The sequence below is a fragment of the Meles meles genome, chromosome 1 (genome assembly GCF_922984935.1).
Source record: "Meles meles chromosome 1, mMelMel3.1 paternal haplotype, whole genome shotgun sequence".
NCBI classification, from domain to species: Eukaryota; Metazoa; Chordata; class Mammalia; order Carnivora; family Mustelidae; genus Meles; species Meles meles.
Genome location: NC_060066.1, coordinates 209,815,933 through 209,833,360, shown reverse-complemented (window position 1 = coordinate 209,833,360; position 17,428 = coordinate 209,815,933). Strand labels below are relative to the sequence as shown.

At 43.5% G+C, this 17,428-nt stretch overlaps 1 protein-coding gene across 10 annotated transcripts in view; it reads left to right on the top strand.

Annotated features, from left to right (window-relative positions):
* The window catches only part of KIF1B (kinesin family member 1B), a 140,946-nt gene that overhangs the window by 88,721 nt on the left and 34,797 nt on the right, over window positions 1-17,428 (top strand). For 7 of the 10 annotated variants that reach the window (XM_045998415.1, XM_045998394.1, XM_045998409.1 and 4 more), the window contains 6 exons: window positions 5,454-5,547; window positions 6,568-6,716; window positions 8,801-8,979; window positions 9,862-9,999; window positions 11,175-11,423; window positions 16,506-16,624. In XM_045998415.1, the coding sequence (XP_045854371.1) occupies window positions 5,454-5,547; window positions 6,568-6,716; window positions 8,801-8,979; window positions 9,862-9,999; window positions 11,175-11,423; window positions 16,506-16,624 (928 nt within the window). The remainder of the gene's footprint in view (window positions 1-5,453; window positions 5,548-6,567; window positions 6,717-8,800; window positions 8,980-9,861; window positions 10,000-11,174; window positions 11,424-16,505; window positions 16,625-17,428) is intronic. The other 3 variants (XM_045998423.1, XM_045998440.1, XM_045998430.1) reach the window with 1 other exon arrangement.

Sequence of the window (17,428 nt, the reverse complement as noted above, 5' to 3'; positions counted from 1 at the left end):
TCTCTGCTCAGCGGGGAGCCTGCTTCTCCCTCTCTCTCTGCCTGCCTCTCTGCCTACTTGTGATCACTCTCGCTATCAAATAAATAAGTAAAAATAAGTAAAAAAATTTTTTTAATTAAAAAAAAAATGTCCTCTATGCAGACTTTCCCTGAGCACTTAATCTCAAAGTTCCTCCTGTTCCTCTCACCTCCCTATCAGCCCCCATACCTACCAACCTTTTTTTCCTTCATACTACTTCTCGCTGCTGAAATTGTGGTGTATCTTGTGTCTTTTGACTATTGATTGTCTCTCTTTCCCTCACCAGGGACACTTTTGTCTTACTTACCACTGCACTCCTAACATCTGCGTGTAGTAGGAGTGGTCGTGGTTAAAAGACCATGCCCTGGAGTCCAGCTGCCTGAGTTCAGATCCCTATATCCAAGCTTGCTAACTCTGATCTTGACAAAATTACTTAATTTCTTTAAGCAATTACTTTAATTTCTTTAACATGAGGGTAACAGTAGTACCATCTTCCTAGGGTTATTGGGAAGATTCAGATGATCTATACAAAACATTAAGTACAGTTCCTGGCACAAAATAAGCTTAAAAACAAGGATGGGCAGGAGAGAGAACGTTCTAGAAGTGGGAACAGCCACTGTAGTGCCCTTATAAACATGGGGATATATCTAAGCAGTTGGGACTTCTTACAAACACAAAAGACTACTGATAAATGTATTATTTGGTGTGCTTTCCATATCCGAGTTTCCACCAAGAAATCAACAGAACAATAGTATTCAAGTCTATTTACCCATTTGCTGAAGGAAAATCCAATACTTAGAATTTTTCTGATGACATGCAAAATGTCCTTGTTGGAAGCTCACATATAGCTTAGTCTGGAGAAGAGGAAGCCAGTTCAGGTTGTAGTATTGATATTTGGATTGTCAACTGCCGATAGAAATTTTCCCAAGTCAACTGCAGATAAAATTCTAGCTCCATAGTGTTACAGGAAACCTTTTTATGTCCTCTTTGCTGCCGCTAAAGCATAACCAGAGCTTTTAAGGGGAATGTCATCTTCATACCTTAACTATCAGAATCAAAGGATTTTGTTTTTATTGGTAGTTTGACCAGGTTGTAAACTGATTCTTGAAGAAAGCCTCAAAAATAAGTTAGTCACTAAAAGCTAAAGTTGGGGCGCCTGGGTGGCTCAGTCGGTTAAACATCTGTCTTCGGCTCAGGTCATGATCCCAGCGTCCTGGGATGGAGCCCCATGTTGGCTCTTAGCTCAGCAGGGGGCCTGCTTCTCCCTCTCCCTCTGCTCATCTTTTTCTTTCTCTCTCAAATAAATAAAATCTTAAAAAAGCTAAAATTATGTGACTCCGCTTATAGGGGATACTAACAGTAGTTAAAATCATAGAAAATAGACTGGTAGTTGCTGGGGAAGAGGGAAAAGGAGAATGGAGAGTTAGTGTTTAGTGGCTATGAAGTTCCAGTTTTGCAAGATGGAAAGAATTTTGGAGGTGGATGGTCGTGATGGTTGCCCAACAGTGTGAATGCATTTCACACCACTAAACTGTGCACTTGAAAATGGTTCAGATGGTAAATTTTAAGTTTCATACATTTTACTACAATAAAAAATTGGGGGGAAGCCAGGGCGGCTCAGTGGGTTAAGCCGCTGCCTTAGGCTCAGGTCATGATCCCAGGGTCCTGGGATCGAGCCCTGAGTTGGTTCTCTGCTCACCAGGGAGCCTGCTTCCTCCTCTCTCTCTCAGCCTTGCTCTCTGCCTACTTATGATCTCTGTCAAGTAAATAAATGAAATCTTAAAAAAAAAAAAAATTGGGGGCAAATGAAAAACAAAAAAACCTTAAAGCTAAAATATTAACTATTTTCTGACCAGAGGACTTTTAGGTTCCCACCAGAGAACTTTTAGGTAAACAGTCATCTTTCTCTTTTGAAAGGATCCCGTATATCATACAGGTTTTTGTAAGGGGAAAAAAAGTGCCCTTTCCCGAGCATTTTATTTTGAAATATTGCAAACATACCAAGAAGCTGAATACATAGTATAATGAACCTTTGTATACCCGTAATTATGTATTTTTTCTGATTCATTTGAAAGTAAGTTGCAAGCATCATGCAGCTTACCCCAAAATACTGCCCTGTGTGTCTTCTAAAATCGGGAATATTCTCTTAATATCATTAACCTATCCGAGAAATTTAGTACTGATTCAGTATTATATAATATACGGTCCATTTTCCAATTTTCCTCATTGTCTGAAAAATATAATGATGAGAAGTGCATGTGGGTTTTAATCCCAGTTCCAAGCACAGTTTGTATATTACGGTCGGTCCTGATGTCTCTTTTCCCTTTTGTTGCATAGGTATTTTTGAATAGGTTACATTTTGATTAGTCTGATTATTTCTCAAGATTAGATTTAGGTCAAGCATGTGTGATAAGAAAGCTGTCAAGGTGACACTGTGTGCTTCCCTCGTGTCACGTTAGTGGACGAAATGTTCAGTTGTCGACTCACTAGTGATGCTAAAGTTCGTAGATGTGATGTGACTTTCCCAGCTCTTCCTTTGTCCTATTAACAGGCGTCCAGGGCGGCATCGGGATCGGGCGGCTCTTCTGTTCTGCGTCCAGCATTCCCCCAGTTGCTTGAGCATGTGTGGGTGATTGTTGCCGGATTGAGTCGTGCTGTCCGGGGTTGCAGGGTAGTTTTTCTAATTGCCGTTCCTCTGCGTTTACTTCGTAGCTGGCTTCTGCAGGGGAGCAGCGAAGAGCTTCTCCGTTTCCCCCCTTCTTTTAGCGGCACTGTGGACTCCTGGATTCCTTTTAATACCCAGTGTGCTGTATAGTGTTGCTGTTATTTTTTTTTTAAGATTTTATTTATTTATTTGACAGAGAAAGACACAGTGAAAGAAGGAACAGGGGGAGTGGGAGAGGGACAGGCCGGCTTCCCACCGAGCAGGGAGCCCGATGCGGCGCTCAGTGCAGGGCTCCATCCCACCTGATCTGAAGGCAGATGCCTGACGACTGAGCCACCCAGGCACCTCTTATGCTTCTGTTACTGTTTACTGGCTGCTGGGATTCGGTGCCCTTTGGAAATGGCCCCATCAGGGTTTGAGCACTTCTCTGCTTTCTGGTGCAAGATACTCTTGAGTTCACCTTGTACTTTCCTCGCTTCAAACCTGGAATCAGTTGTTTTCCCAAGGAGCCTTGTTTCCTTTTAGTGGAGAATAGTATTTAGAAACCAAGATCTGGGTGCTGGGTATACTTAGAAAATAAGCTTTTTTATTTATTTATTTTTAAGATTTTTATTTATTTATTAGAGAGAGAGAGAGCATGAGAGCATGAATGGAGAGAGGGGCTCAGACTCCCCAACTGAGCATGGAGCCCAGTGCAGGGCTGGGTCCCAGAACCCCAAGATGATGACCTGAACTGAAGTCAGATGCCTAACCAACTGAGCCACACAGGCACCCCAGAAAATAAACTTTTTAAAACATGGCCTGTCATTTTGATAGTGTATGTTACAATTAAGAAGACTTTCACATGCATTTTTTTTTTTAGATTTTATTTATTTATTTGACAGAGATCACAAGTAGGCAGAGAGGCAGGCAGAGAGAGAGGGGGAAGCAGGCTCCCTGCTGAGCAGAGAGCCTGATGTGGGGCTTGATCCCAGGACCCTGAGATCATGATCTGAGCCGAAGGCAGAGGCTTTAACCCACTGAGCCACCCCGGCGCCCCCATGTGCATTTTTAAATGGTTCATCATTTGGTTCTTCCTTCAGTCCTGTGTGGGGGGTCAGGTCAGATACGAAAATGTCCATTTTAAAGATGACAAAAACGAAGTGTAGAGAGGATTTAACTTTCCCAGAATTATAAGACTAGTAAGAGCAGGTGCCAGGAGCAAAACTTTTAATTTAATTAATATATTTATTTATTTTTGCCACAGTGCATTGTCTCCCAAAAAGTGTGTTTCGGTAGCTAATAAAGCGGTGCGGCTGGCTTCTCTTCAGAGCTAGCTCCACGAAAGAGAGAAAGCTTCCTCTGTGAGACTAAGTGATAAATGATGAGCCTTGGGAATATTTGCATCCTTCTCAGTTAGCGTCGCCATTGGGAGTCTTTTTGTAACAGAGTTTGCTAGGAGGCTTTCAGTGGTCCTTTTGTAATGAAAAGAATATTTGACTTAGGAGTCGGGGAGAACTGTGTTTGAAAACAGTACATGGCCATACCCAATCCCTCTGTCTCAGGACAGCCTATAATTGGGACACTCCAAGGAAGCAGGAAACCCAGGCAGTGTATCTTAAACTACTATGCTTATGCTGTGATTTGGTATTTTATTATGGGAAGGTCTCTTTTCTTAACCTTTACTTGATTTATTCTCAATAATGCAAGCTTTTTAAAATTACCGCTCCAAGGAACCTTTTTAGCATTTTTTCCTTAATCTTTCCCCACCATGAAATTTTAATACCTCAGATGTGTAGTACATCTCTTTATATACTGTATATATATATTTGTGCTTTATGCATAAAAAGAGTAAGATTTTTGTATCCTTCAAGAACCATATTTTTTCCCTCTTCAAGGTCATACCACCCCCACTGAGAATGCATCGAGTGAGTAGATGGAGAATTGAAGGGTACATCTGATTTGTATCACAATAATACATTTTGTATTATAATAGTATATTTTAAAACATCTTTCTTGAATAGCTAAATACGGTCTACACATTATTTTGGCCCGAATAGCACCGTGATCTTTTGGTTACCTGAAGGCTGTATCCTGCATCCTACAACTGCAAACCCAGCAGTGTTCCATCCGCAGAGTCCAGAGTCCATGGTTCCCATCCAAACAGCTCACCAGAACTATTGGCGATACTGGTGAATTTTCCAGTATTCTTTTTTTCTGGAATTCCTTGATGTGTGAAGGTTCTGCGTAAATACTACTAGGAAATAAATTTAAGGGACCCACGTGTTTTCCTGCTCAAAGTACCCCCTGGCTGGACCTCAACCCCAAATAAAGAACTCTTAAGTCCGAGGGCGTGGCAGGGGGCGCCTGGATGGCTCAGTGGTTTGGGCTGCTGCCTTCGGCTCGGGTCGTGATCTCGGGGTCCTGGGATCGAGTCCCACGTCGGGCTCTCTGCTCAGCAGGGAGCCTGCTTCCCTCTCACTCTCTCTGTCTGCCTCTCTGCCTACTTGTGATCTCTCTGTCAAATAAATAAATAAAATCTTTAAAAAAAAAAAAGAAAGAAAGAGATGGCAGTTCGCTTTCTTCAGCATTTACCCCTTACAGCAGCCTATCTTGTGTTTTTATGGGGTTTTCCCAAGTATTTCTCTGTATGTCTTTTTACTGTTTCCTGCCTCTGTCTTCCCTTTTTTATCTTTTGCTTTCTCTGCTTTCCCCAACTCTGCTGTCATTCCTCCTCCCCTCTGTCCACTTCTTCCCTCTCCTACATGTCCTCTCCTCTCTTTTCATCCAGGACTATGAGAGTAAGTTGCAGGCCTTGCAGAAGCAGGTTGAGACCCGCTCCCTCGCTGCGGAGACAACAGAAGAGGAGGAAGAAGAGGAAGAAGGTGAACTCCAGAGATGAAAATTTCCCTCTGTAGCTTTTGGATCTGTGCCTTCAGATTAGCCCTTCATCTGTGATCAAAGCTGGATTTGATCAGAGTTGGCCCTACCACTTACTGGTGTTTTACCGAGCCAGGTTAAAGGGATTCAGAAGGTCCTCAATGCTGAGAACACAGACTGCGCGCTCTGAGGTGGGAGAAGGGCTGACTGTGTTCCGTCGAACACAAGGTTTCTTAGCTCGGTGCTTATAGGAGTCTCTTAGGCAGTTTACATCTATTGTCTCAAATTACTGCACATGTGAAGCTCGTGTGTGTGTTACAGGTAAATATAGGGCCTGATCTTTGGTAAGATATTCTTTTATTTGCTGACATATGGTCTATGCCCAGGATTACCCAGAGAGGACTTTGAACTATATGAATGTATATTAAAGCCACTTCTGGCGGATTTCTAATCCTAGCGCTTAGTCATGCCTACCTGCCGAAAATTTTTCAGAATTTCTTTGCTGAATCGGGGCGTTAATTGTTTGTCATTTCCTTATGGTGCCGTATGAATACTCCTCTCAGTTTGTTTCTCCACCCAACCTCCCAGTAATCTCAAGGCTTCAGATTAACTTTGGAGAAACTCTAATTTCTGTACTAAATTCTTTACTCTTTAATACTGAAGTAAAATATGACCTTTTTATTTCTTGTACTAGCAAGAAAAATACATGCATATGAAGTTGTGTAGGTACCATAGGGCTCTTCTTCTTTATGTCATGTATATACATTTTTTAAAAGGAAGAGAAGTCTGTATCTTTCGTGAACTGTTTTAAATAGAGGGTTTTTTCTTTGTTAGGTTTTCTAAAACGTATATACTACCTCGTGATAGCAACAGAATTTAGTAAGCTTTACTGAAAAGCAAAACACAAAAGCAGCTGAACGGAGAACTATGGGCACATAACTTGATAAGAGAGATGAGGTTGAGGAGACATAATTTCTCTGTAGCGACGAGATTACCACTTGTTACGCTTCGTTTGTTCTTTTCAGCTGCTTGGACACAACATGAATTTGAGCTGGCCCAGTGGGCCTTCCGGAAGTGGAAATCTCACCAGTTTACTTCATTAAGGGACTTACTCTGGGGCAATGCTGTTTACCTGAAGGAGGCCAACGCCATCAGTGTGGAACTGAAGAAGAAGGTATGGAGGGCAGGAGCCCATGGGTCATCTGGAGGTGCAGATGTCCCTCAGGGGGTTGTGGCTCTCATCTTGAACTAGCCTTTCCCCTGGGTGAACTCAGCTGCTGCTGGCTGTGAAACAGGGTTATATACGCCTAAAATTCACTGTATGTGCCTAGAACATAGTAGGTACTCATTAAATACTTATTACATGACTTTTTTTTTTTTTTTTTTTAAGATTTCATCTGTTTATTTGTCAGAAAGAGAGAGAGCCAGAGCAAGGGGAGCAGCAGATGGAGAGGGAGAAGCAGGTTACCTGTGAGCGGGGAGCCGGATAAGGGACTCAATCCCAGGACCCTGGAATCATGACCCAAGCCAAAGGCAGACACTTAACTGACTGAGCCACCCAGGCGTCCCAATTACATGACATTTTGTTATTTTATTTTTTTTTTAAGATTTTATTTATTAATTTGATAGAGAGATCACAAGTAGGCAGAGAGACAGGCAGAGAGAGAGAGAGAGGGGGAAGCAGACTCCCCGCTGAGCTTCGGGCTCAATCCCAGACCCGGAGATCATGACCTGAGCCGAAGGCAGCAACTTAACCCACTGAACCACCCAGGCACCCATTACATGATATTTTTAAAACAATTTGTTTTCCATCTTATTTACAAATGAGGAGATTGTCTTCCAACAAGAGCTAGCAAAACTTTTTTTTTTTTTTTTAAGATTTTATTTATTTGAGAGAGTGAGCGAGAGAGAAAGCGCAGGAGCAGAGGCAGAAGGACAGGGAGAAGCAGGCTCCCCTGCTGAGCCTGATGCGGGGCTTGATTCCAGCACTCTGGGATCATGACCTGAGCCGAAGGCAGATGCCTAGCCAGCTGAGCCACCCCAGGTCCCCAAGAACTAGGGGAACATATTAATAGGAGAATGCTATTCTTGGGTCTCTAAAAATCTCAATTTTCTTTGAGTTTTCAACCATGACATTTGCACCTGTAAGTCCTAGGTGCCCTTCCTGGTCTAGGGTCTGAGAGGCCAGTGTACGCAGGGGACAGGCCCTCTGCACTCAAACAGCCAGGCTCCAGTTCCAGCACTCCTCGTGTATGGACCCCAGTGGCCCTGTGCGTCCATTCCCTCATTCCCTCAAGAGAACTTTGCAGTGCCCCTGCCATCTAGGGTTCTGTGAGGCCTGAAAGAAGGAGTAGTTGTAAAGAGTTGAAATAGCTCTTAGACTTGGAAAGGCAGTAAGTGTTACTGCTTTTCCTTATTGCCAAAACGTCACACCACATCTTAGATTGCTTCTTCTCCGTGTCCCACTGTTGAATGGAGGCTACCAGGATGACAGCGGGGTCAGTGGACAGTATCACGTGGCCGGAAAGAGCACAGACGGCTCAGCCTTGGGAGATTCATTCTCTTCCCCTAGGGCTGTATTCTAGTTCTGTACAACAGGGGAGGATATCTTCTTCTTTCATTCTCAGCAGCCCGTTTCATTTTGTAAGTATTTACCCCTCTCTCCAAGCAGACGAAGTACAGGCAGGGGACTCTGTCTTTTCTTCTTGCTGCTGTATCTGGCATTTACGTGATACGCGTAGGTGAAAATACAGGGCGGTAGCAAGACATAAATGACACGGTGCACGCGACGCCCTTACCGTGCAGTAAGCACTTCTCAGAGTGGCACGTGTGCTTCTTGAATTTAGGATGGAAAACCAGCTGTGACGTTGCTGCACCCGCCGCCCACCCCCCCGACTCAGTGAGAAGCTAGAGATGTCCTCACGGGTCCAGCTTTTGTTCTCTTGTGTGAGTTCCATCAACCAAAATACAGGGACTGAGATGTTAGTTTGTGTAAAAACACTGTGCTGGGCTAGGAGAGCAAAGTAAATAGTTTAATTCGAAATTAGGATGGTTCTCTACAGCTGATACACACGTGGCCGTTTTTCCCCAGTTAATCACAGGCTGTTCACTGAGCACATACTACACGTTTGACCTCTTTCCCGTGGGGTATGATTCTATCGCCTCATTTCTGAGGCTGACTTGCTGAAAACATAAAGGCCATTGGGATGGTTTCTTCTTTCTTTTTTTTTTTTTTTTTGGTTTCTTCTTTCCACATAGGTGCAGTTCCAGTTTGTCCTGCTGACGGACACGTTGTACTCCCCTTTGCCTCCGGAATTACTTCCCACTGAGATGGAAAAAACTCATGAAGACAGGCCTTTCCCTCGTACTGTGGTGGCCGTAGAGGTCCAGGATCTGAAGAACGGAGCAACGCATTATTGGTCTTTGGAGAAACTCAAGTATGAAAAATTCCTCGTACAATCAGTTGTTTTATTTAGGAAATAGTAATAAACTGCTCGGGCGGGCTCCCTCAGACTGTCCGCTGTGTGATAGCACTGTTGCTTCCTTTTCTGGGGTGCTGAATGCTCTTGCTCAGCGGGCCGCCGCCGTCCGTCCGTGTCCAGCTAAGTGAGGGAATCCCGCTCTGTTGTGGCTTGTAGATCGGATTTAGATCTGCCCCCGTAGACCCTCTCACATTTTAAATGTTTCAGTCTCATGACACCTAGTTCTGCCTTGGGTCTAGTAATCATTTATCTTTTCTGTTCTGGATCTGGTGATCGGTATTAAACAGGGAAGTTACAATATGGTTTCCTTTGCCTTTAACATGGTGAGATATTTTCCACTGTTCAGTATATTTGAGCTGTCCTATACCACTGAACTACGTTTCTCTTAAAATTCAGTAGCGGTTAGGTGGCCTTTTTTTTTTTTTTTTCCTAAAGATTTTATTTATTTATTTGACAGACTGAGATCACAAAGCAGACAAAGAGGCAGGCAGAGAGAGAGAGAAAGGGAGAAGCAGGCTCCTTGCTGAGCAGAGAGCCCGATATGGGGCTCGATCCCAGGACCCTGGGATCATGACCTGAGCTGAAGGCAGAGGCTTTAACCCACTGAGCCACCCAGGCGCCCCAGGTGGCCATTTTTTACTTTGGTGGCTTGTCTCTAGACTCAGACACTGTGAATACCGAGAGTTTTGAGTTTTTCTACTTTGGGCCTTCATTCTTTTCTAATATCATTAAATGATGGGAATAGCTTTTTTGTTTTAATCTTGCATGGAAGATACTTCCAGAGTGAAATTTTGATGCAGTCTCATGGTATTAAGAGAGCACTTTATGTTTATGCAGGCAGAGGCTGGATTTGATGCGCGAGATGTATGACAGGGCAGGTGAGGTGGCCTCCGGCAGCCAGGATGAAAGCGAAGCCACCGTGACCGGCAGTGATCCATTTTACGATCGGTTCCATTGGTTCAAATTGGTAGGAAGGTATGTGATGATTTCATCAGTGTCTTCTTTTTAAATAGTGAGTGATTTGTTTAAAACCTCAGCAGCTATTACAGAAAGTTAAAAGAAAAAGTGTGCACAAATGCTCCATGTATAATCTTATCCATTCAGACCCAGCCACTGGGTCCTACGGTAAGCTTGCCTATGCTTTATTCAGTGTGCGTCCTTCAGTCTCGTCTTTGATCCAGAGTAATTGACAGCCTTCCCTGCCTCTTACAGTTGAAGAGCATAGATTTGCAAGAAAAAGGAAACCTCTGTCTGTATCCTGCACAGTTTAAAATCAGTATGACTTATAGCTTACCAGCTGGCAACTAACTTCTTGACCGACGTGTCCTCTTTTTTTTTTTTAAGACAATTTATCTCATGTTAGTCTTTGCCACGGGTGAGCCAACTGCATATCTTGGTCATCTGCCTGAGCCTCTTTTGTGTATACATAAATTTCAACATGTAATGAAAACAAGTAGTGCCCCTGTGAATCCATACGGAGTCCAAGTTCTTAGAGGTTTAGAATTTTAAAAGCAGAGAAATGTAATATGTTTTGAGCTTAATGATTTCGGAAATTGAATTGTTTTCCAACTGCAAAAATTTTCTGACAGTTTTACAGGAACTAGGCCAAAAGAAGGAGCTGAAGTCCTAGTATTTTGTAGACACGAAGTTAAATCTGTTCCATTCCACTCTGTTAGTAGAGTGCCTCTGAAGAGTTGAATTGGCCAGACACGTCTTATCCAAGCAAGGCATGTACTTGCTTTGCCGTACACCACTCCATCCATTTTGTTTTCCGCTCCGAGATGACGTGGGAGTTGGAATAAAGATCTGTACTTTTTTTATTTGACCAAATGTTGAGTGGCTCCTTTGAGGCTTGGCTGCCGCTCTTTTGTGTGAACTGGAAAATACAAGCATTTGTGCAGCACACTCTTGACCTGGGATCGTCTACTCATGTGTTTCCTTTGCTTTTCTTATTCTAAGGACCAGTCCTTGTTCCCTTTCACCTGAACCAGACGATTTATGCTCATTTTATCCTTTTGCTTTTCCACTGGCTTTAATTGTGTTGATTCCCCAGTGGGTTCTGTCCTGTTGACACCTATAGCTTCCTGTTTAACCAACTGTTCCTCTCTCCTTCCTTGGCTGTGTCCCCTGGCGTCTTCCCTGGTGTCTAGCTCCCCCATTTTCCACGGCTGTGTGAATGAGCGCCTTGCTGACCGCACACCCTCCCCCACTTTTTCCACGGCCGATTCCGACATCACTGAGCTGGCTGACGAACAGCAAGATGAAATGGAGGATTTTGATGATGAGGCATTCGTGGATGACACCGGCTCTGACGCAGGGACGGAGGAGGGATCAGATCTCTTCAGTGATGGGCATGACCCGTTTTACGACCGATCCCCATGGTTCATTTTAGTGGGAAGGTTGGTGAGGTTATTGTGAGAAGGGCAAAAAGGGACCAGCTCTTGCTTTAAAGAGGCTCCTTGTGCAATTTGGGATGATGTTCCTTAGCAGATTGCATTTGTGACATGCCGATCTGGCGAGGGAGAGCCCTCAGGCCGTGTCTGTGGGGTAGTCAGTATTTGCTCGGAACAGCATACGGCAGTGTGTGAAGGCTCTACGTGGAGGACCCCTTGTTTTAAACTCCCCAGTAATTTCCCTCTGGAGGGGAAAACCCCAAAGGAGAAAGTAGTTAGAGCTGAGTCTAGTGTTACAAGGTCACAGAATGTTCCTATGTTGTGATGCTTCCTTTTTGTAGGAATGTGAGTGAAGAAGCATAGAGGGATGACATGAGGAGAGCAGAGCAAGGCCAAGGTTGGAGCAAAGGATGTATAACACCGGCAGGAATCAAGAGGATAAAAGTGGAATCAGGAGTCGTGTTGGGTCACTTAAAAATAAAATCTAAATAAATAAATAGTAGGGGGCACCTGGCTGGCTCAGTCAGTAGAGTGTGCAACTCTTGATCTCAGGGTTGTGAGTCTGAGCCCCAAGTTGGATGTAGGGATTACTTAAAAATCTTAAAAAGTAAGTAAATAGGAGTAGTGTGGGGTTTTTTACCTACTTTGAGTCAGAAAAGGAATCAGGAACATGAAATTTCCTTTTGTCTGAAATGGATGCCTTTCTTTAGCCAGTTTCAGTGAACCTATCTGTAGATCTTTGGCTTCTGCCAAAATTTTACCTATAGGTTTTATAATGATGAAGCTCATGAAATTATCTGTTGACACCACCAACAATGGATATTTGTTCAGCACCGCATGAAACTGCTCTGTGTTAAGTTTGGTTTTCCAAACTGAGGCCTTGTCTCAGACTCCATCTGTCAGTGACGCAGAGCTCTCCTCGTATGACCCTCATACGGAGGTCTTTGTCTACACCCAGTCTTCGTGCTGAAGTAATTTTATTACAAATTCAGCAGTGCAGCACTCGCTGGATTCACAAAAAGTGTGTGCAGGTTTTAAGGTATGAAATTGAATCTTAAGAGTTCATTAGGGCCGCATGTTGCTGAATGCTTTAAAAATAGGGAATTGTGCCTGTTCTCTAAAAATTGAAGCACAGCACGTGTCCTGAGCCAGTAGGGAGGTAAGTCTCACACTGAGCTCATGGTGTGATGTCGGTCGCCTGGCAAGGACTAAATATAACTACTGGGGTGTACGGTCACTGAGCTGGACAGAGGGCAGGACAAGCTTGCTGGTAGACACGAAAGCCTCAACTGTGACCAGGGCTTGTAATGTAATATTAGACAGTCTTGGGAGTTTATGATAGCGGAGCGGCATCTATTCAGTTTTTCCATGCATAAGCATTAAGGGATTGTGCAGCCATGAATATTGTTTTCTGCTGGTGTATTGCCAGAAATAGATGCCTAGAATTTCAGAGAAGCTGATTTCTATTAAAACTGAGAGCAGTGATTCTGTGTACCAATAATGGGACCATAGAGCTTTTTCTTATTTTATGGGTTTGTGTGTTCTAAAAGGGTTGGGAGTTAGAACTGAGTTTCTGTCCCTAAACTGCTTGTCCTGGCGCCAGCTGCGCAGCCTCTGAGGCTGCTCATTGTGCGCCGTCACACGGGGAGGACCGTGGAGCTTCATCTCGCGTGGCACATCGCAAAGAACCCTGACCCTAGGAGACGTTTGAGGCCGCACGTCGGCTTCACTGAAACCGAAGCCTGTCGGGTTCTCAAGTACAAATGAGGAGTTAGGTAGGAAAACGGAGAGCCTTAAAGATCTTTATCTCTTTGATTCTGTCATCCGCACTAGCCAAGTGAATGTCCTCGTGAAGAGTTCTCCAAAGCCTTTGTACTTGGAGTCACTTGTTGGAGAACTTGGGTCAGAATCCCACTTAATATGGACATTTGCTGGCTTAAAATGTATGCATTATTTTCTCTATTGTTTTAATCATGTCAGATTTAAGTATAGGTATAAAGCAATCAGCTCTGCTTTGATTTTCAAGTAATTTCCATATGTTTGGCTTCCCAAGTTCTACAGCTAACTTTTAACTTGCAAGGAAGAGGTTAGTGGAGGGGGTGAAAGCGTGGCCATCAGCCAAGAGGGATAGCTCTTTACTTTTCACCTTTGACTTCATTTCCCATCGACGATCAAAACTGGTAACTATGCAACTTCACCCAGATATGTAGTGGTCATAGTACGTATGAGAAGTAACTACTTTCCTGTTTTTGTGATTCACAGGATTGGACTTCCCATATCGGCGCATAATTGCAAATACAATTCGCTTATAAAATTTTCCACTTTCTTGTGAAATTCCATTTGTAGGTTTTGTTTCTTGGCCTTGGCTGCCTCTGGTGAATTTTTGTATGAAAATGAAAAGAGCTTGTCCCTTTAGCTATTCTCTTATGGCATGCTGGGATGTTATGAAGCATCCATCATAATTTGGGATGAAATGTAAAATAGTTAAGCTAGTCTTCTGGGTTAAAAGGGGGCAAAAGATGGTTATTCTGACTCCTAAGTCTGAACTGACATTGTGTTCTGTAACTAGAACCATAATTACACTGACTTGTCTTTCTGTTGACCAAATTTGTTTCCCTTTTTGATGTAACTTCACAGAACTTATGCTAATATACCCTTTACATCTTCCCCTCTCTCATTTCTGTTCTCCTTCAGTCTGCTAGGTCAAAGTATGAGGACTCTCACGAATGCAGAGTATTTATAAAAATTCCAGCTTAAAAAACCTCAGAGGAGAACTTCTACGGCATTGACCTTGGGCAGAGAACAGTCTTCCGATAGTAATACCGGGAGAGCTGGCTCGTGACCCTGCGGTTGTGTAGCCCTGTGCCAGTGCCCCTGCCACTGCCGGAGAATCACAGAAGTCTCTTTTCTAAAACGGGAAATACACAAGGATACTTTCTGTCCTTTCACCTTTGGAATAACCATGGCCATAGGTAGAAAGGAGATTCTTGCCTCAGTGTGTGGTCAGACGGTACTTTGTTGTAATGCGTGTATGAACACAATATGCAGTGCCTTCAAATGGGAAGCTTGTTGAGAATTAGAAACAGGCATTCCCGGCATAAGTACAAAAACAACTATACAAGTGAAGTACAGTTAGGGACCGAAACATGTTCTCTGTAGTTAATATCTATCTTGAGTGTATCTTCGAAAAATCAACTTAGTATATAAAGTTGGATCGCTTTGCTTCTCTGCCTCTGGTGTAACCCATTTTTCTGGAAAATGGTCCACTTCTGCTTAAAGATAGAGAACAAGTCATGTACATAGACGCTCAATCATGTTGATTGGATGCTGGGCATCCTTAATAGATACGCCAGACCCTCTGTAGACAGTGGTAAGCAAAATCAAACGTGAATCCTATTCTCTCAGGTTTGCAGACTGGTGGTTGAGACAAACAGTCATATAGATGTAAATCATAGCAATGATGGAGTCGTGTGTGTTACTGAGATCACTTAGCACTAGGGGGGCCTGTCATAAGAGTATGTTCAGAGTAAGACCTGACCTGCAGTTGTGAAATCAAAGGCATGAGGTGGGCAGTAGAGTTCAAGGAGGGCTTCACGCCGGGGACAGGTACGTGCGGTGACTCTGCCCCGCCGAGGCACTGAGAGCGAGCAAGTGGGCTGGAATCGTGAAGAGCCGAAGGTGGTCTGTACGGTGCTGACTTGGAAAGGGAAGCTGTCCATTTGGTACCGTAGGCCAAATTCTTCGTCTTTAACCTCTGTCACAGTAGCTAATACTTGAGAATTTTGTGTGTAATCCTTCTTAGAACACTTTTCATTTTTAAATTTTTATACAACATAGCTTTAACCCTGTTTCTTAGCATTTTGTTCCCCACCTTTGGAGCAGACTGAAAGGGAAGTAGACTTCATTTGATCCGATTCAGTGTTTTACTTACAGTTGTTTTTGTTACAGTTTTCATTCACATTTCATTTATGCTCTTTAAGTTTTATTAACATGTCTTTTTCTGTGGTGTACTTTGTCTATTTTCAGTATTTTTTTCATCACTTTGAGTTGAAATCGCACAAATCCACTCTATCTCCCATTTCTCTTTGTTGTAATGCAGACTCAGAGCAGGAGGAGAAGCAGACAGAGTTATGTTTGATTTCTTGGTGCAAATGTTTACTCTCTGTCCTGCTTTGTGTTCAAATATCGCACGCCCGGTGGGAAGACAGAGTAACAGTAGGAACTAGATGCCGTATCACATCCACTAATTGAAATGAACTTGGGATCACATTTTTATTGTGAAAAAAAAATCAATAGATACAAAATAATGACGTAAAAAGAGTACAGATGCGATGGGACTCTGCTAGTTTGTTTTGAAATAGACGATTTTAGGTCTATAACCTTCCTTTCGTGTTTCCATTTCTGAGTTAAGTTGTGGACTCCAGAACAAAAGCAGTCCTTTAGGGATCAGCTGTCTTTTTCTCCCTGCATATTCGTCTCTGTGTCCAGCCAGAGTCTCCTATAAACTTGCTCCTCAGAAACTTCTGGCTACAAACCCTCTTTACTCATATGTGTCAGTCACCTGCCTGAAAGTAAGAGTCACTTCCTAGAGCATTTCCGTAATGCTGTGACTTGAAATCTGTTTTAGAGTTATTAACTGTATTTCAGGCCCATTCCCTGCCTTTTTTGTCTCCCAATTTCTGTTTTATCTCTTGGGAGAAATAAAACAAAACACCTTTATGTTAAAAGGTTAAGCTCTTCAGTGGGTTCCCTTTTCTCCACCGTAGCAGTATCCATAGGACAGTCCTCTCGACAGTCTGCTTCCAGTTGTCACTCTTCTACCTACGCTGGTCGTTTCTCTTGAACTTGTCGGTTTTATAGGGAGTAGTGTGCTGTGAGTTGGTCTTTGTCAACTGCTTTACCAAGCATTTGCATTTCTTTCTGTATTATCTCTGCCAAAAAAGCAAGGGGAGGCAGTCTGGTAGTCCAGAACAGAAAGGTGACCTCAAGACAGGGCCTAGAAGCCCTGAGAATATTCTCGGGAATCTGAGAGCCAGCTTCTCTGCCTGCGGGGTGCTCAGATGTTTGTCTCCTGGTTTCTCTCTCTAGGGCATTTGTTTACCTGAGCAACCTGCTGTATCCTGTGCCCCTGATTCACAGGGTGGCCATCGTCAGCGAGAAGGGTGAAGTACGGGGGTTTCTGCGTGTGGCCGTGCAGGCCATTGCAGGTAGGTGACCTTGCCCCAGCGTGACAGCTGTGGGTTCTTCGCCTAGAGACAAGACAGACCAGTTGTGTGTGGGCCACACTTCAGTTGCGTGATGGCGTGTCTGTCTCGGAGAAAGCTTTCATTGCTTCCTTTTAGTGATCACTCCCCCGTATCGTAAATAGATTCTGTTAGTCTGGGCCACAACTATTGTGGAGTAATGGGATGAAGGGATTCCTTTAACATAAAGAACCAACTTTCATAAAAGTCATTTCTAAAACTGCTTCAGAAGTAACAAAGGATATTCAGGACCTTTTTCTTGCGTAATTTTCTCTCACGGTACTTGTACCAGACATTTCAGTCCTTGGACTGCTGCTTTGTTGTTTATGGATCAAGATTCCGCTATTTTACACTTCCCCAAGATCCAGCCTACATTCTGAGGAGGGCATGTGGCCGTTTCGTATAATTTCCAGATGCCCTGTGGTGTGGAGTGGCCTTGCAGCTTTTCCCTGTGGAAATCTTTGGCACGGTCACCAGGGTCGATGCTAGGACAGTTTGTGCGAGCGCGGTCTCATACCTTCAACTATCCGTTGGGTAGTATTGCATGTCATCTTGCCAAGAGTCCGTGTTTCTAGGCATGACATTTGAACAGTATCAAGAATGAAACCGATTCCTTACTAAATGGTCTCATTTGAGCTGAGTCGGTTGGTAAATACACCTCTGCGTAGAGGTGGACTCAGCCCCCGTGACTTCACTGCTTCTGCTCTTCCTTTCTTAAGCAGAAGCTAGTTCTTCAGCATCTCCTCTCACGAAAGTCTTTGAACTAGA